Below are 16,467 nucleotides of genomic sequence, written 5' to 3' on the forward strand. Positions count from 1 at the left end.
AAATTATGGACTGGTCACGGGTTAAGTATCTCTCAACTGAATGCTATTCTGTTTAGAATGAAAGTTACATGGAATTCACTAACAGGTTATTTCTTACTGCTTTTGCATAAAGAAATTATTGTTTTCATAAATAATAGTAAAGGATAACCTGTGGATTTTATCACACTATTAGTATGCACTTTCAATAGCCAAAGGAAACAAGTGCTTAGCAAGCATGAGTGTATAACTTTCCATAAATGCAGTTCACGATCTTAACTACAGTGAGACACGATGTTGACAAATTTACAAGAAACTGACTCACCTTTTAAAATTTACTACAGGCAGCACTGTGATCATTAACTAAGCAAAACTTTATAAGCCTCAATTTTAAGAACTTTAATTTATAAAAAGAAAAAAAAATATTTTTATTACCACAGTCTTCTACTTTCAAGTAGGCTAAATGATTAAATAGGTGACTTTGAAACTTCACAAAACTACATTTACTGCCTCCCACAATTTCACTAAATCCACAGTAAATCTGAATATGCCCTTCTCATCAAAGATCAAACAATATTATGTAATTAACTGTCTAACTTTGAGGCTTTCATATTTTTCCACAAAATAGGACACTCGGTAATCATATTTCAGATGGAGAGGAACCTGAGAGGTGTTGTGATAGGGAAAAAATCAAGGTAGCTACATAAATTCAGTTATAAGTTACCTTATATTTGTGCACACTAACACGTCCAATAAGCTGATCCTTCACTGTACATTATTATAGCACTCCTTGAAAGTGATTGCGCAATGTGGTGGCAACTGCATGTTGGTAGGTGGATTTGCAGGCAGAATTGCTGGACTCTGTCCCTTCTTGGTGGCGATGATGGATACCAATTCCAGAATCGTTCCAGCTATTTATCCATCCATCCGAGGCATTGGTAAGCGGCAGGAAAAGCCGCTCTCGGAACCAGCACAATATACAACTCTTACACGGGCAGTGCACAGTTTGGTAGCTCGCCCCCGACTGACTCTTGGTTCCACCTTTTCTACCTAGGCCAACCACAATTTGCGCGCGCTACACAGTTCCGTTCCCGAGGGCAACCACTACACCTTTTATATACTAAAGAACTAAGGATCCTAAGTGAAGGTCAGCAGTTTACATAACAGAGAACAAACAAATGCATTAAATAAAACAGAACATTTGCACATATTGACATTTCTAAAAATAAAAATTATTCACACAGAAATTACAAGTATATACCGTAAGTTTTGTTTCCTCCAAATTGGACAAAGAATTTAAATGACAGATACACTACATTGCATAGAATCAAATTATGACATCAAAGTTCTTACAAAGAAAGGAGTATAAAATTTTATGTTATCGATTCAAACAAAAACATTTACAGAAGCTCAACGATGTAACATTAAATAAAACAAAAGCAAAATAAATCAGTAGAGTATAAGAGCTATGGTGTTACAAAGGCACCAGAGACATCTTGTCTCTTATAATAAAACGCTCAGGAAACACCGACAATGCAAAAAGGTTCAAATGGCTCTGAGCACTATGGGACTTAACTTTTGAGGTCACCAGTCCCCTAGAACTTAGAACTGCTTAAACCAAGCTAACCTAAGGACATCACACACATCCATGCCCGAGGCAGGATTCGAACCTGCGACCGTTTCGGTCGCGCGGTTCCAGACTGAAGCGCCGACAATGCAGTTTTTTAGGTGGAGTTAGGGTTATCCTTGTATGTTGGCTAATATGACAGAAATACGTGCGCAATTTACGCTGTCTAATAAATGCATTAATTCTAAATTTTTTTCGGCCGGAAGTTCCAAAACCAACTAATTTCCTGCGAGATACATCTTGCGTAATGAAGACAAGAGAAGAATCAGACTAACCCAGAGACTAGTGACAGCCTTTCTCTCGTCTCACCATCTTTCAAACTGAAGCAGAAAAGGCGAAAACTGATTCTGATGAACTTCTAGACAGCATTTAATATTTTCCCTGAGTTTCGATTATTTCAGTTTCTCTGACATCTGCATACACCGCTTGTCTCTCAAGTCGTCTTCAACGCTACGTTACAGGTAAAGGCGAAAACATCTGGGATCATATGCTGCACGAACATCCGAAATTCTCAAAAAATGGTGATAACGGTGACGTAGCCTGCGACTCGTACCACAAGTATGCTGAGGACGTCGAGGCTCTCAAAGGCATCGGGGTAAGTCCAACATATCTTCGCCTCATATGATTTGAAATGTTTCCAGTGTGTATCTCAGAAACGTCATCCAGTGATGGAAGCCGACTCGCATGAAGAGCACCAATTAAAAATGTATTCAGAGAGATCAAATACGATACACGCTTACTGCTACATTTAAAAAATATATGTGACGTAGAAATAGAAACGATTTAACATTTTGTCTCATGCTTTACGAAAGTGTAATTTAAATGCCCGAATGACACCTCTTTTCATCAATTTAGTCCTTTGTTGCTTGGTTAACAGATATTTACGTATTCCGTGGATCATGGTAGGGACTTCTCGGTATTATGTGGAACGAATCAGTTTTATACGTGTAGTGGAATATGACGAAGAGGGAATGATAAGACTGGAAGACCCCTAACGATGTCCTCGGATTAAGGAGGATGTAGGACTGGGATGCAGTCTTACACTCCTGCTGTTCAGGCTGTACACCAAAGAAGTAATGACGTAAGTAAAAGCAAGGTTCAACAGTGGGATTGAAAATCGAGATGAAAAGATATTAATAATAGGATTCGCTAATGGCATTCCTATCCTCAGTGAAGAATTACAGGACGTCTTTAACGAACTGTCTTAAGTGGGCATAACATGGATTGAGGGTAAGCCGGAAAAGGACCAAAGAAATGAGGTACAATATTAGTTCAATTATCTAATCTTGTAATGGAGGATGTAGCAGACGTGAAAGGTAGCAGACGATGATAAAGATATAGCACTAACTCCCAAAGGACGTTTTCATACAATGGTAGGAAACAGAAAACATGAAGAAAATCAAGTTACTCCTACGTAATAATCTTCAAAAAAGAAAATTTAAGCAGTATGTAATAATTTAGCTCTGTGAATGAAGACACTTCCTTAAGATTACAAATTAGTAACTCATAAATGGGGTTATCTTGCTCTGTAGATCACTTCCTTAAGGAAATATTTATTATCTTACCTGCATTTCACTGCTAATCATCATCAGTTATCTGCTATATTAGCAGTTCCTTTGCCTCTCCATTTTCTGCGATCCGTTGCTTCCTTCTTAAGGCTGCTGTATGTTGTACCGTCCATCATGTCATCCAGTATCTGGAATCTGTTCCTTCCTCGCTTCCTTTTCCCTTCTACATAACCTTCTAAAACTGTTTTTATCAGTCCGTCATTCTTTCTTAATATATGCCCAATCCAATTTCTTTTTCTTCTCTTTATTACATGTAGTGACTGTCTTTTCTCTCCCACTCTTCTCAGTACCTCTTCATTTTTTACTCTGTCCATCCAACTTATTCTTTCCATGTTCCGCCATGTCCAGATCTCAAAAGCCTCCAGCCTTTCTCTGTTTATTTTCCCTCATAGTCCATGTTTAAGCGCCATATACAAGAACACTCCATACAAGACATTTTATGAGTCTCTTTCTGAGTTCTCTGTCCAGACCGCTGCAGAAGATTCTCATTTTCTTATAAAACGCCTCTTTTACCATTGCTATCCTTGTTTTAATTTCTGTGGTGCATTTCCAGTCGGTGTCTATCCTGCTTCCAAGATACTTAAAATTTTGCACCTGTTCTAGTGCTTCTCCATTTAGCATAATTTTTATTTCCTTATTTCCTCCTAGTGCCAATACTTTTGTAGTACTTTTACTGCTAGTTGACTTCAGTATCAGCACTAAGTTTGTATTTTCCTACAGGCGACCGCATACCGCTTCTCCGTCTCGTGGGCGAGGATTTTGCCTACAGGAGACCTGGACGTGATCAACCAAGCTGGTATCGATTACTATAACAACCTCATCAATCTGCTCCTCGAGAACGGCATCGAACCAATTGTAAGATTCACTGTTTTACGTTCCAGAAATGTGCCATAAAATGCATAACCTTTCTCAAATGTAGTGTAAGGTGAACATTTTAACAAGGCCTGTTCAAAGCACATACCGCACATTATTTGTCGATAGAGATGTTAAGCGTGGGAGGTTGAGCTTCTAGTCACGTCGGTAAAAGTATAATAAGAATAAATCTCATTTGTAGTTTTAAGTGAGCTCATTACATAAACATTTCATATACAACGTCAGTAGAAAACATTCTAATCAAAGGTCACAAAATTTACCGATTCTACAGTTACCCAAAGGTAGAGTTCATCTCTTCCCAGATAACTGTTACATTATCTCTTAATCTGAGAATCGGAGAGGCCAACTGATTGAAGCTGCTCCCAAACATTGCGCTTTATCTGCCCAATAGAGATAAGCTTAGCAGATAAAATAATAGCAGTCACTGTAAGATGTTACAGTTTGCCCTTAAGTGATCTGTGCTTCACGCAGAAATATGAACGCTATTCTAAATTAGACTTCGTTGATACCAGGAGAAAAATATGAGGAATGAACACTAGTAATTACACTTTTGTAGCATGTAATGTCAAATTCACTAGAAGATTTTTAATGTCTTAACATTCTCTCGGAGCACAAGACACAATTTCCGTTTACGATATTTGAACATCGCTGTCATCTATGACGGTTCTTCAACAGTAGAAAATCTAAAGCTGACCTCTTACCTTTACGCAGCAAGGATATGACACACAACTGAGACATAAAAAAAAGCAAAAATGAAGAGAAAGTTTTTGAGTTAGTTGATAGAAGATTCATGAAATGGAGATGGGAATTAAACGATCAAGAGGAAGACCAAGGGGAGATGGCTGAAAGATGTGGAGGAATGTGTTGGAAAAAGTGGCGAGGACTGGGCCAGACTGAATTGGGAAAGATGGTGTGAAAACAAGACTGTATGGTGAGGCTTATGTTCCAAACAGACCCAGCCTGGGGCTGGAAACTGTTCAAAATGATTATGATCATGAAGATTATGATGAATAGGCACATCTAATCTAAATGTCACCTCATCAAGCCGAATGTGTGATCTACAACGTAATGAATAATAATAAACCTACACATTAGCTTAAACGTCAGGAAATTGCTTTATTTAAAAATAGTTAAAGCACAAAAACGTCAAAATACGATGGTCGGTTGACCACATTCTCTACATCTATATGAAAAGACCCATTAAGTTAAAATGGAGCGTGAATTCAGTTTAATGACAGCAAATACCCTACATTTTACGAAGTTATATTTTTTCTGATTTTTTTTAAATTCATAACTGTCTTGAACGCATTGAATGGACTCATAACAGATTACCAGTTTTGACCCTTGTTGAAAATCTCCAGAACCAGCTACTTGTTACGAAAACCAGATACCGAATAGTTGCCTAAACTGATTTGTCTGTACGACGTACTGCTGAAGTAGCAAGTTGATAGTTCCGATTATTTGAAACCGGTAAACTGTTGTCAATCAAAAGCGAAGAAGACTGTTGTGAATAAAATAATATTGTCTAGAATAGATCTAGTGCTCCAATATGACAATGTCACATTTAACAAAAATATTTTCTGACCTCTGGATGCTGTAGTAGGTGACAAGCTGAATAAATGCATCTGAAAGAAGAAAAATGGTGAACAAGAGAAAAGAATGTTGTGATTAAGGAAAGCAAGGGCAACGTTATATTTTAAGCACTTTAATAGCCATAGTAATGAAGCAATAATTGTGACTGTAAAGATGAAATAATAACGCCCGTATATGATATGGTACTGAAAATACACTTCAATGCCAAGTAAAAGCCTGTTGCGGCAGGGGGTGAGAGAAATAAGTTTAGCAAAAGAGGAGAATTAGCTTAGAGAAGGAACAATTAGTTATTTACAGTGTTTCATGCTGGCTCGTTTTTGATTACTACCGTGAGCAGCTGTGACATGTTGAACTTGGCTCCTGAAACACACATTTGTGTTCAGGTGACGATGTACCACTGGGACCTGCCGCAAGCTCTGCAGTACATCGGAGGCTGGCCCAACCCCATCCTAGCGGACTATTTCGTTGAATACGCCAGGATACTTTTCCAGAATTTTGGTGACAGGGTGAGTATTAATTACATTAACTCTCGTAAAAAATTGTCTATTAGATGTTTTAAGCACAAAATGAAAATTAATGAATGGAAAATTGCAACACTGTGATCAAATTTAGTACGTGTCTCTTCATTCAGTATGGTTCAATAAAAGTAAGTGCTTTGCATGTGGGAAAATGTAACAATGGAGGATAAGCGAAGCAGAGATGGAGCAAAAAGAGGATGTGTGGTATTCATGTTTTATATTAACGAGGTGGAGTTGTCAAAGACAGAGGAAGTGATGCTGACGATAGATAGGAAATCCAAAAGAAATGCAGTGCGTTGTAGAACACAGTCAATCTCTGAAGGCAAGATATATATTTAAGTGGAATGGTGGCTGTATTCTCATTTCTGTGTTAGTTATAAGTAACTTCACGGCTACACGATCTTCTGTAACTGCTTAAGAAGCTGGATACTTCTGTACTCAGACTAAAATTAGCAAACGCGATTTTGCCTAGTTAATATATCAGACCCTCCACCTTGAAGAATCTAACGTAACACTCTATGTACTGAACCAACTGGCCGGCGCTGCAGTACTTTATTCAATGAAGATACTTACTGCATATGTAATAACAATATAGCAGATTACCACTGTGTGATGTCCACCCCGTTAGCTGAATGGTCAGCGTTACGGATTGCCGTCCTAAGGGACCCGGGTTCGATTCCCGACTGGGTCAGAGATTTTCTCCGCTCAGGAACTGGGTGTTGTGTTGTCTTCATCATGGGGATTTAATCCCCATCCGGCGCGCAGGTCGCCCAATGTGGCGTCGAATGTTGTAATATCTGCACCAAGGCGGCACCCGGCCAATGACGCCAAACACTCATTTCCATTTCCATTGTGTGATGTCCATTATATGCTGGAAATAAGAAGAGGAAGAAATCTGGGTGCGGACATTTCTGTTCTCCTAGAATATAGGGAGCCGTCCTGTGACGTCAAAGTGCACAGACTCTTCTTCGTTATGTACGGCTAACGTTACCAACTCGTAAGTCTACCATTCCTTTAAAAACTGTACCTGAGTGGTCACACAAGATTAGGACACGGCTTCTGCCTTGAATTTTAGCCCCAGAAACTGAATCTGGCCCATTAACAACGCAATCAGATTTGACAACTTAAGTTCGAAGACGACAAAGCATGCGCAAAGCGTTACGAAGGAACGGAGTTACTTGCAAGGAACACAACTGGACTAGAAAATAGACTGTGAACCTCATACAGTACTGCCTCAAAGTGTACTAAAATCGAGATTTATAGGGACAGTTCGTGTGGGACAAATGTGTTGGTCACCTGTCACAGATTGATAACCTAAAAATGGAGAAATCATAATTTATGACGATGCCGAATCTACGTAGATAAACTAAGCAGCGGTGACAAAAGTCACGTGTTAGCGATACGTACATATACAGGTGGAAGTAGCAACGCGTAGACAACGTATAAAATGGCAGTGCCTTGGCAGAGCTGTTTCCCACGTGATTATGACCGCGCTACTGGAATTACAGACAGTGAACGCACGATGGTAGGTGGAGCTAGAGGCATATGGCATTCCATTTCGCAAATAGTTAGGGAATTTAGCATTCCGAGATCCATAGTGTCAAGAGTGTATCAAGAATACCAAATTTCAGGCATTACCTGTCACCACGGACACAGCAGTGGCCGACGCCCTTCACTTACCCACCGAGAGCAGCGGTGTTTGCGTAGAGATTTCAGTACTAACAGAGAAGCACCACTGCGTTAAATAGCAGCAGAAATCAATTTGGCACGTACAGCGAACGTATCTGTTAAGACAGTGCGGCGAAATGCGGTGTTAATGGACTGTAGCAGCAGGTGACCGACGAGAGTGCCTTGGCTAACTACACGACATCGCCTCTCCTGGGCTGGTAACCATACTGGTTGGACCTCAGACGACTGAATAACCATGAGAAGCCCAGATGATACCCGATTTCAGTTGGGAAGAGGTGATGGTAGGGTTTGAGTGTGGTGCAGACCCCACGAAGTCATGGACCCGTGATGTCAACGAGGTACTGTGCAAGCTGGTGGTGGCTCCATAATGGTGTGGGCTGTGTTTACACAGAGTAGACAGCTTCCTGGTGGCCCAACTGAATGGATCAGTGATAGGGAGTGCTTATGCTGGCCACTTGGAGACCATTTGCAGTCATTGATGGACTTCATGCCGGCCAGAGTGGCCGTGCGGTTCTAGGCGCTACAGTCTGGAGCCGCGAGACCGCTACGGTCGCAGGTTCGAATCCTGCCTCGGGCGTGGATGTGTGTGATGTCCCTAGGTTAGTTAGGTTTAAGTAGTTCTAGGTTCTAGGGGACTGACGACCTCAGAAGTTGAGTCCCATAGTGCTCAGAGCCATTTGAACCATTTTTTGGATGGACTTCATGTTTCCAAATAACGATGGAATTTTTATGGATAAGAAAGCGCCATTTCGCCGAGCCATAAATGTTAGCGATTGGTTTCAAGATCATTCTGGACAATTTGAACGATCACCCACTATGAATCCTATCGAACATTTAAGGGACATAATCGAGAGTTTAGTTCATGAACAACATCCACCGGAAACACTGCCGCAATTATGGACGTGTGTTGAGGCAGCATGGCTCAATATTTCTGCAGGGCACTTCCAAAGACCTGTTTAGTGCATGCCACTTCGGGATGCTGCACTACGCTGGGCGAAAGGAGGTCCGGCACGAGATTGGGAGGTATGTCATGACTTTTGTTACCTCAGTCTATATCAGCGTTAGCTTAGCGAGATTGCCGAAATGTTCTTATAGAAGATAAATGCGATCGCTGTACGCATATGTCGCCTAGTCCATGAGCCAGCTCCAGTATAAGTGATTGCGGCGCGTTGTATATGAAACAGATATTAAGTATTTAAACATGGGAGGCTGGATACACGTTGTAGAATTAGTGAAGTAATGTAAGAAAAAGCAGTAATGTAAGAAAAAGCAGTGTAATCATCATGACGTTAAGGTACACAAAAATAGATTTACAAAGTCTTGAGACATAATCTTACTGCCGTGTGAAACTCGTTTGTTAACCAGTTGAATTTACAGATAGTTAACTCACAGAAAGATACCAATCACCACGTGTTGTCACACAAGTAAAATTGAGAAGACTGGTAAAACTTCATCCATTGCAAGTGCAAAACCGAAACGCATTTTAGAAAGCTGCTGAATGCTGCCCCTTGACTCCCACCTCTGGTTCCACGTCACATAATCCCCAACGCCATGTTGCGTGATGTGGCTACCTCATCAGACATGCAAATACCCCAGTGTACAAGTGGCAGTGTGGGACGGGGGAGGGGGTGCGAGGGACGGGTGGGGGGAATGGGAGAAGCGCTGCCGAACGGCAGTAATCATTTTCAGTACGGTCTGTTGTCCTGAAGTGTCAAGTGACTGAACGTGCCATACATATTACCTTGGAATTCGCTCTTGCTGTTACTTAGTAGTTGATTATGAGAAGAGAACACGATATAGTCAGTAAACGTTCTAGAGGTAAGTATTATGGTTCCTTTGTATAGTAACCACGATGGACACCTGTTGAAACATAAACTAACGTTGGAATTTTCACAATGTACAGAAAATTTAAAGACAGTCAGTAACAACAACTGTATTTTCCTAGTGTTGAACATAACACCTTATCTTCTTCCCCTCTAAAATGGTGCTTGGTGAGGAAGATCATCAGTGAAAAACTTCTACAAAATGACAAGTGATAAAAGTCAGTGATAAGACATCGAACTGTCGTAAATTTGGCGCAGAGGCGGGTACACAGAACGAACTACAAGAACAAATATGACGGAGCATGGGTTACAGATCGTACTAGCAGAGCAGGATGGCTGTTCGGGGGTACGTGCCGATGGTTGTTTCACTTTTCACAACAGTAAAATAGTGCGATTTGGCGTTTATGTGCGTGTTTTCTGAAGAAACGGTGTTGGTTTCACGACTGCTGATAGCATATCGACACAGTCTTGTCCTCGCCACCTACCACAGTCTGAGGAACTTCAGAGAGCATTCTTGGTTCAAAGAGTACTTCGCTCTCATACTGGGACATTTTCTGCAAATCTGAAATCTACTGTACACGGAGATTCATTGCAGTGGTTCCTGGTGAGTTGATAACAATCAACTCTCTCGCCTACAATTAAGTTTTTGTGGCATTACACAACTCGAGACTGAACGATTTATAACAAAAAATTGCAATTTTACTGTTTTGCTCCTCACACCTGCCATCACCCGGACCCCACCACCACTGCCCCTCCTCCCACACCCGGAAAATTTCTGATGACGCCATGTCTGCAAGTACGGGATCAGAATTTTAGTGCTAAGAAAAATACTCTCAGTGGTAAGAACACACATATTTATATAGTGTGAATTACGATGTTTTCAAAGCCGAGAGTTTTCTGCTATTATGGTTTTTAAATGATTTGAATGAGACAAATACTTCTCCAATTTTAGGATGAATACTTTTCAATATACTGCATTTACCTTTATCGCAATATTTTGAACTTAACGACAAAGAAGTATACGGTGCACAAATGGGTAAAGAAGATAAGTATATCTTATATTAAAACACTTTACACTGCGCAACAGAAATAAAGGATAACTTTTTCGAAAGCCCTTAATTCTTTCACCGAGCGAGGTGGCGCAGTGGTTAGCACACTGGACTCGCATTCGGGAGGACGACGGTTCAATCCCGTCTCCGGCCATCCTGATTTAGGTTTTCCGTGATTTCCCTAAATCGTTTCAGGCAAATACCGGGATGGTTCCTTTGAAAGGGCACGGCCGATTTCCTTCCCAATCCTTCCCTAACCCGAGCTTGCGCTCCGTCTCTAATGACCTCGTTGTCGACGGGACGTTAAACACTAACCACCACCACCACTTAATTCTTTCCTTTTGCCCTATAAATTGAAATGTTGGCCCAAAGGTGTCTAAACCTTCTTCTGTAACGGTGCAAAAGCATGATGCCCTGCAACGTCACCCTCGGGCGCGACGACGCTTCAAACAGCAAGGCGTCGGCGTCAAAAACCTCTGCGCAGAGCCAACATGGACGAGTCACACGATGGCAAGGTCGTCACACACTACCACCCCCCACCCAGAGCCCTTCTTACACACATTCCGCTCTTTCTTTTGTCGCCTTTGCAAGGGAGAGCAGAACCATATTTTCCTCGGCCATCCACAAGAAAACAACGTGGTTTCATCGTTCGTTGTTGTGGTCCTGTCCTTCCTGCCAGAGGATCGATAGAAAGCGTGAAATGTGGGTAAGAGGAGGTATGACGACTTTCCCATGGTGTGACTGATCCGTGGTGGAGTTCGGCAGAATGCGGTAAAATGTCGTGTCACTGTGACATCACTAACCTAACTCACATGAACCTCTGAGATGTGGACTTTTCTTATTTTTTATGTGTCGACACTGCTGACAGAAGCGTCCCTGAGCCCGTAAGTGACGTCGCAGTTCGTCACGCTTTTGCATCATTACACATCATTACAGAGGAGGGTTGTAAGTAACTTTGAGACAAGTTTCAGACTTACGAAACGGAATGGCAAACAATTACAGGGTTTCGAAAAAGTGACCCTGTTATACCGTTGCACAGTGTACTTACTTTAGCGTTATTATTGTCAAAATTTTAGGCTCTGTGTCGCTCTGAAATTTGAGGTGATTGTTAGTTACATATGAGGGGAGGGAATGTAGGAGTCTAGAGAAGCGAATCTTTGATGCCTGAATTGTTTCTAAGTCAGGTGAAGGACTCCTGTTTAGAAGAGTCTGTGCCCTGTTGCAGGTGAAGTGGTGGATCACGTTCAACGAGCCCGTGGGAGTCACGAGCGGCTACTCGAGCGTGGGCGTGCGGGCGCCCTCTCAGAATGCCCCGGGCATCGGCAACTACCTGGCGGCGCACACACTCATCCGCGCCCACGGGAAAGTCTACCGCCTGTACGACGAGCAGTTCCGCGCCACACAGAATGGTGAGCGTTTCACTAGGAGACAGACTGGCTAAGTTAAACGTTACGTGCTGCTACATGGCAGCTGCGTCTTTACACTGTTTACAGATTATTCAGCTAAGAATGATATAAAATGCATGATGTTAGGAAGAATTCCGCTAACAGCTGTTAAAATTGTTGTATATTAGAACACAATCAGTTACTCGGCCTAAAGCCACATCATCACGCGCAGCCCCATTCTGTAGATATTAAAATTAATACAGTAATGTCTAAAATAAACTCGCAACGTTAAAAGATCATAGACAAAGTGAATCCATTCCTGGAAAATCACGATCACTTCGATTTAAATGGAAAAGCGATGTTAACTGTGTACCCCCACAACATGAGATTACGTTTTAGGATCCTAAAAACAACAGCTTTCCAACGTGATCCAGACTGTCGGCGTCAACAGTAACACATTACGATTCATTTATTTATTTATCCATTCGAAACAAGTAGCAGTTTACTTGTGTTTGTTCCAACGTCAAGCAACATTTACGGCGACTCTTGTGTTTTATATGGTGTCGTAGGCAAAATTTCCCTCTAGGAATATTCGATATTTCTTTATTTGGAACAGAAGATAATCAGTGTTTCTCTCAATCTGTCATCACTATCCCAGGTTTCCTTATCCCAAATTATTAATATCCCCTTCTCATCCTCGTTTTTATTCAAGCTCTTCTTTGTACCCATCAAATTGTTCTCTATGTATGATTACATCGGTACTGCTGCTAAGCTTCTTACACATTATGCCACTGCTCCCATTCCACAGTAACATGGTAATAAAACTATTTACGATGCCAATAAGACTAACAACACTGTAATATCATGTATGTTCATTACTGTAACCATAAGTACACTATTTGACATTAAACCTGGCCGACGGCCAGACACCGCACAGTCTTAAGTCCGCACCGAACACAATATGGGACAAAGAACATGTTAGTATTCTTAGGTAGTGTTGTCTGCACAAACTGCCGACGCAGTAGGCTATGTCAGCTTCTGAATGAAATCCTGTCTTCTGTTCGAGGACCTCTGTGATTTTTACACCCATGATCTATTGGTAAATTGCGTGGTGTCTGAACGCAGCCAACGTTTAACAGTCGACACCAATCATCCTCTAAATTTACTAAGGGCCTTTTCCCTAACTGCTCAAGTCATTGAGTGGAATGGTTAAGTAAATACAATGTTTTTTACTTTCGTATAAATCGGTCATAACAAGTCCGTCCAATAACATTTTTGCAACAAATTTCTGGGCAGAATGCCTGCCATTGTGCGCCACATGCCCCACATCTGTCTGGGAACCATTTTCTGGCACTCGACAACGGCTGCCGCAGCGGTCCTGAACTCCCTCGCCCTTTGTAGAAAGCGCAAGTTACCGCTCTTAACTATGGATATTACATAGTGTTCTACTGTTGTTGAGTGATGCTCCACAGAAAGTGTCTACGATTTACATTTCTCGCTCGATAGCGACGCATACAGGCGACCCATTTAAATGTTAGAAGTATTGCACTATGCTGACATGCAAGACATGAGTTCGTAGTTTGTAATCCAATGAAAATACCTCGCTATATTGTTTAATGTTATTATTAATGCCTTAAATCTCGTTTATTTTCGTTTCACAAGCAATTCACACGCAATTCCGGAATGTGTATGTTTTCTTCAAGCGACAGTGAGTAACTGTGGTGTAATGTGTTCTACAGTCGTTCGATTTCCTACGGTAAATACAAACCACAAATTGTGTGAATATCTTAAGTGCATGGTCGGTAACAAAGTAGGAAAACTATGCATTTTGGATCCTCATATTTGTTCATGGAGAAAGTAATTCTGATCGAAAGCGATACATATTTAAGGTATTCAATTAGACTGAAACGAACAAAATTCTCTATATTTAACCTATGTATTGTGGAAGAAAGTTGTTAACAAATGTCTCCAGGGTGCAAAATTACTGCTACAGAGATTTAGCACAGAGGCGCTATATTAATTGGTATCTTTCCCTCATAACTATTACCGTGACATATGTGTCTTACGTGCTGAACAAAACGCAAATTAGTATCTACGACAGTCGACTCGAAGCTCTTCGTAGATGTTTTTATAGTGCAGTAGCTTGATAGTGGCAAAGCAGATATCTGTGACTGTTAACACAGGCAACTCAGTCGACCTTGTGAGAACACTTACTGTGTAAAGGTTATATTCAGATTTTGTTAAAGTATCTGTTCTAGGAATCTACAGCTCCATTAAATAGAACAGATGATAGTAACTGAGAGTGCACTGGTCTGCAACACGAAATGTAAATCGTAGACATTTTTTTGTGATGTGTAACTCATAAACAGCAAAGCACTATGCACTATCCAGAGCAATAAGAGGTAACTGCGGCTTTCGACAAAGGGCGGGGAAGCTCATCACCACCGTCAGCGCTTGAGTCCAGGAAAGTGGTGACTTAAGTGGCGTTTGAAGACAGATACTCTGCCAAGAAATCTATTACTGGACAGAACTGTTAGTATTAGTGTGTTAGTCAGTGAAATGAACTGCAGCTGTTCTTCCACTACACTTATGAATTCAGCACTGAGACGAAAGGCAGTACTACAATTTAGACGACGAGTTGACTCGAGTGCCAGACATTGTATTGAGACACCACGCGGTTTACCGATAGGTCCTCGGCATAGAGGTCTCAGAGAACGACTAAACGACCAACAGAAGACTGTTGGAGTCTACATTGTGCCGGCCAGCGCAGATAGTTGGACTTACAAGCACTGCCATCCAATATATTCCAGGTCGCAACCCTCGCGGACTTAGACTCTGCTGCGGTCGGCCACCGGCCTGGTTTTATGGCAGAGAGCATACACGTGAACATCAGTTCTTTATGTCTTTAAGCAAGGGAGTGCATAAAGTCCCTCATGTTGCCAGATGAAACAAATTTTTCATTTTTCTGGCTACAAATAAATACGCTAGTGATTCTTTTGCAGACTGAGACATTATTGGCAGCAGAGAGCGCGAATAGCTGGGAAAAGCACATTGATGGGGTGTATTGGGGAAAGAACTGAATGCATAAATGACAGAGGGAGGAAGAGGTGTTGATTTAGAAGACATAGAGAATCCATTAGTAGACTCTGAGGGGATTAGTAATATCTTGGTGTGGAGCAGCTACCTAAAGGAGTAGAATCTATGAGAGTGGAGACAAAACATCTGATTTTCGGGACTATATCGTCCACACCGTAGTGAAGCTATCAAGGCAGATGAATGCGAGAACTTTCGCAGAGCCATCTTAAAAACTTTGATGTTGTTGACAATAATGAATTAAGAGGACTAGAAAATATTACATCTGTTTGATTTCAGCGTAAGTAAAGGCATCACAGACGCAATTCCGATATCCTTGATAATTAAGGAAGACAGGACAAGAATGGAGGTACTTGCTCAGGACAACTAATTTGGTGAAAAAGGTTCGAAATTCACAGAAAAATAGGTCCTGGCTTCGTTGGGGGACATGATAATTTAAAGTTTTTTTTAAAGAAGTTTGCGCCGTTTGACTGTTAATTGTTCATTTATTTTACACAATCGTGTTTTCGGCTTTATAGTCATTCTCAGGTTCATGACGAACTGAAAATTAACATAGCACACATGCCATACAATGCAAGAAATAGGAAGAATATCTGAAAACATTATTTATGTATTAAACACAATTTACATGTTAAAATATAAAAGAAAGACCAGGTCTGAATTGTAGGAAAAGACATATATTACGCAGTATGTTTAACGAAGAGGGAAGAGTAAGAATAGAAGACTAAGAGGGATATGTTCGGATTAGAAACGGTGTAAAACATACAGCTTTCCTCCTCCATTGTTCAATTTATGTATCAAAGAAGCGATGATGGAATTAAAAGACAGACTGTGAACTATGATCAAAAGCCAGACTGAAATTATAAGATTCTCTGATTACATTGCTATCCTCAGTGAAAGTGAAAAACGCTAGTATTACGTATTGAATGAAATAGTCTAGAGAGGAAAGGTTGTGGGTTTAGAATGAACAGTACAAAGACGAAAGTAATGATAATTAGCAGAAATCAGATTAGAGATAAAGGTAAGATAAAAGATTGAGGCTCGATAGTAGACTAGTTGAAAGACTTCTGCTATCTTGGAAGCTAAATAACCCATAACGAGAACGGCAAGAAGGAGCTAGTCAATTAGTTAACCAGTTAGTTAGTTACAGCAGTTACATGCACCATAGAGCAAATTAACGAAATAGATTATGGTGTGGAACGTGTCAATAGAACAAACAGAGATCACTATATACAAATCATAAAACGAAAACATTATGTTAATATGGCTACAT

General features: G+C 40.9%; 1 protein-coding gene across 1 annotated transcript in view; it reads left to right on the forward strand.

Moving 5' to 3' along the window:
• The window catches only part of LOC126094696 (myrosinase 1-like), a 61,485-nt gene that overhangs the window by 15,072 nt on the left and 29,946 nt on the right, over positions 1 to 16,467 (forward strand). The window contains exons 2-5 of the mRNA XM_049909222.1: positions 2,065 to 2,198; positions 3,892 to 4,026; positions 6,021 to 6,143; positions 11,942 to 12,125. Of these exons, the coding sequence (XP_049765179.1) occupies positions 2,065 to 2,198; positions 3,892 to 4,026; positions 6,021 to 6,143; positions 11,942 to 12,125 (576 nt within the window). The remainder of the gene's footprint in view (positions 1 to 2,064; positions 2,199 to 3,891; positions 4,027 to 6,020; positions 6,144 to 11,941; positions 12,126 to 16,467) is intronic.

This window comes from Schistocerca cancellata, chromosome 8 (genome assembly GCF_023864275.1).
Source record: "Schistocerca cancellata isolate TAMUIC-IGC-003103 chromosome 8, iqSchCanc2.1, whole genome shotgun sequence".
In the NCBI taxonomy this organism is placed as follows: Eukaryota; Metazoa; Arthropoda; class Insecta; order Orthoptera; family Acrididae; genus Schistocerca; species Schistocerca cancellata.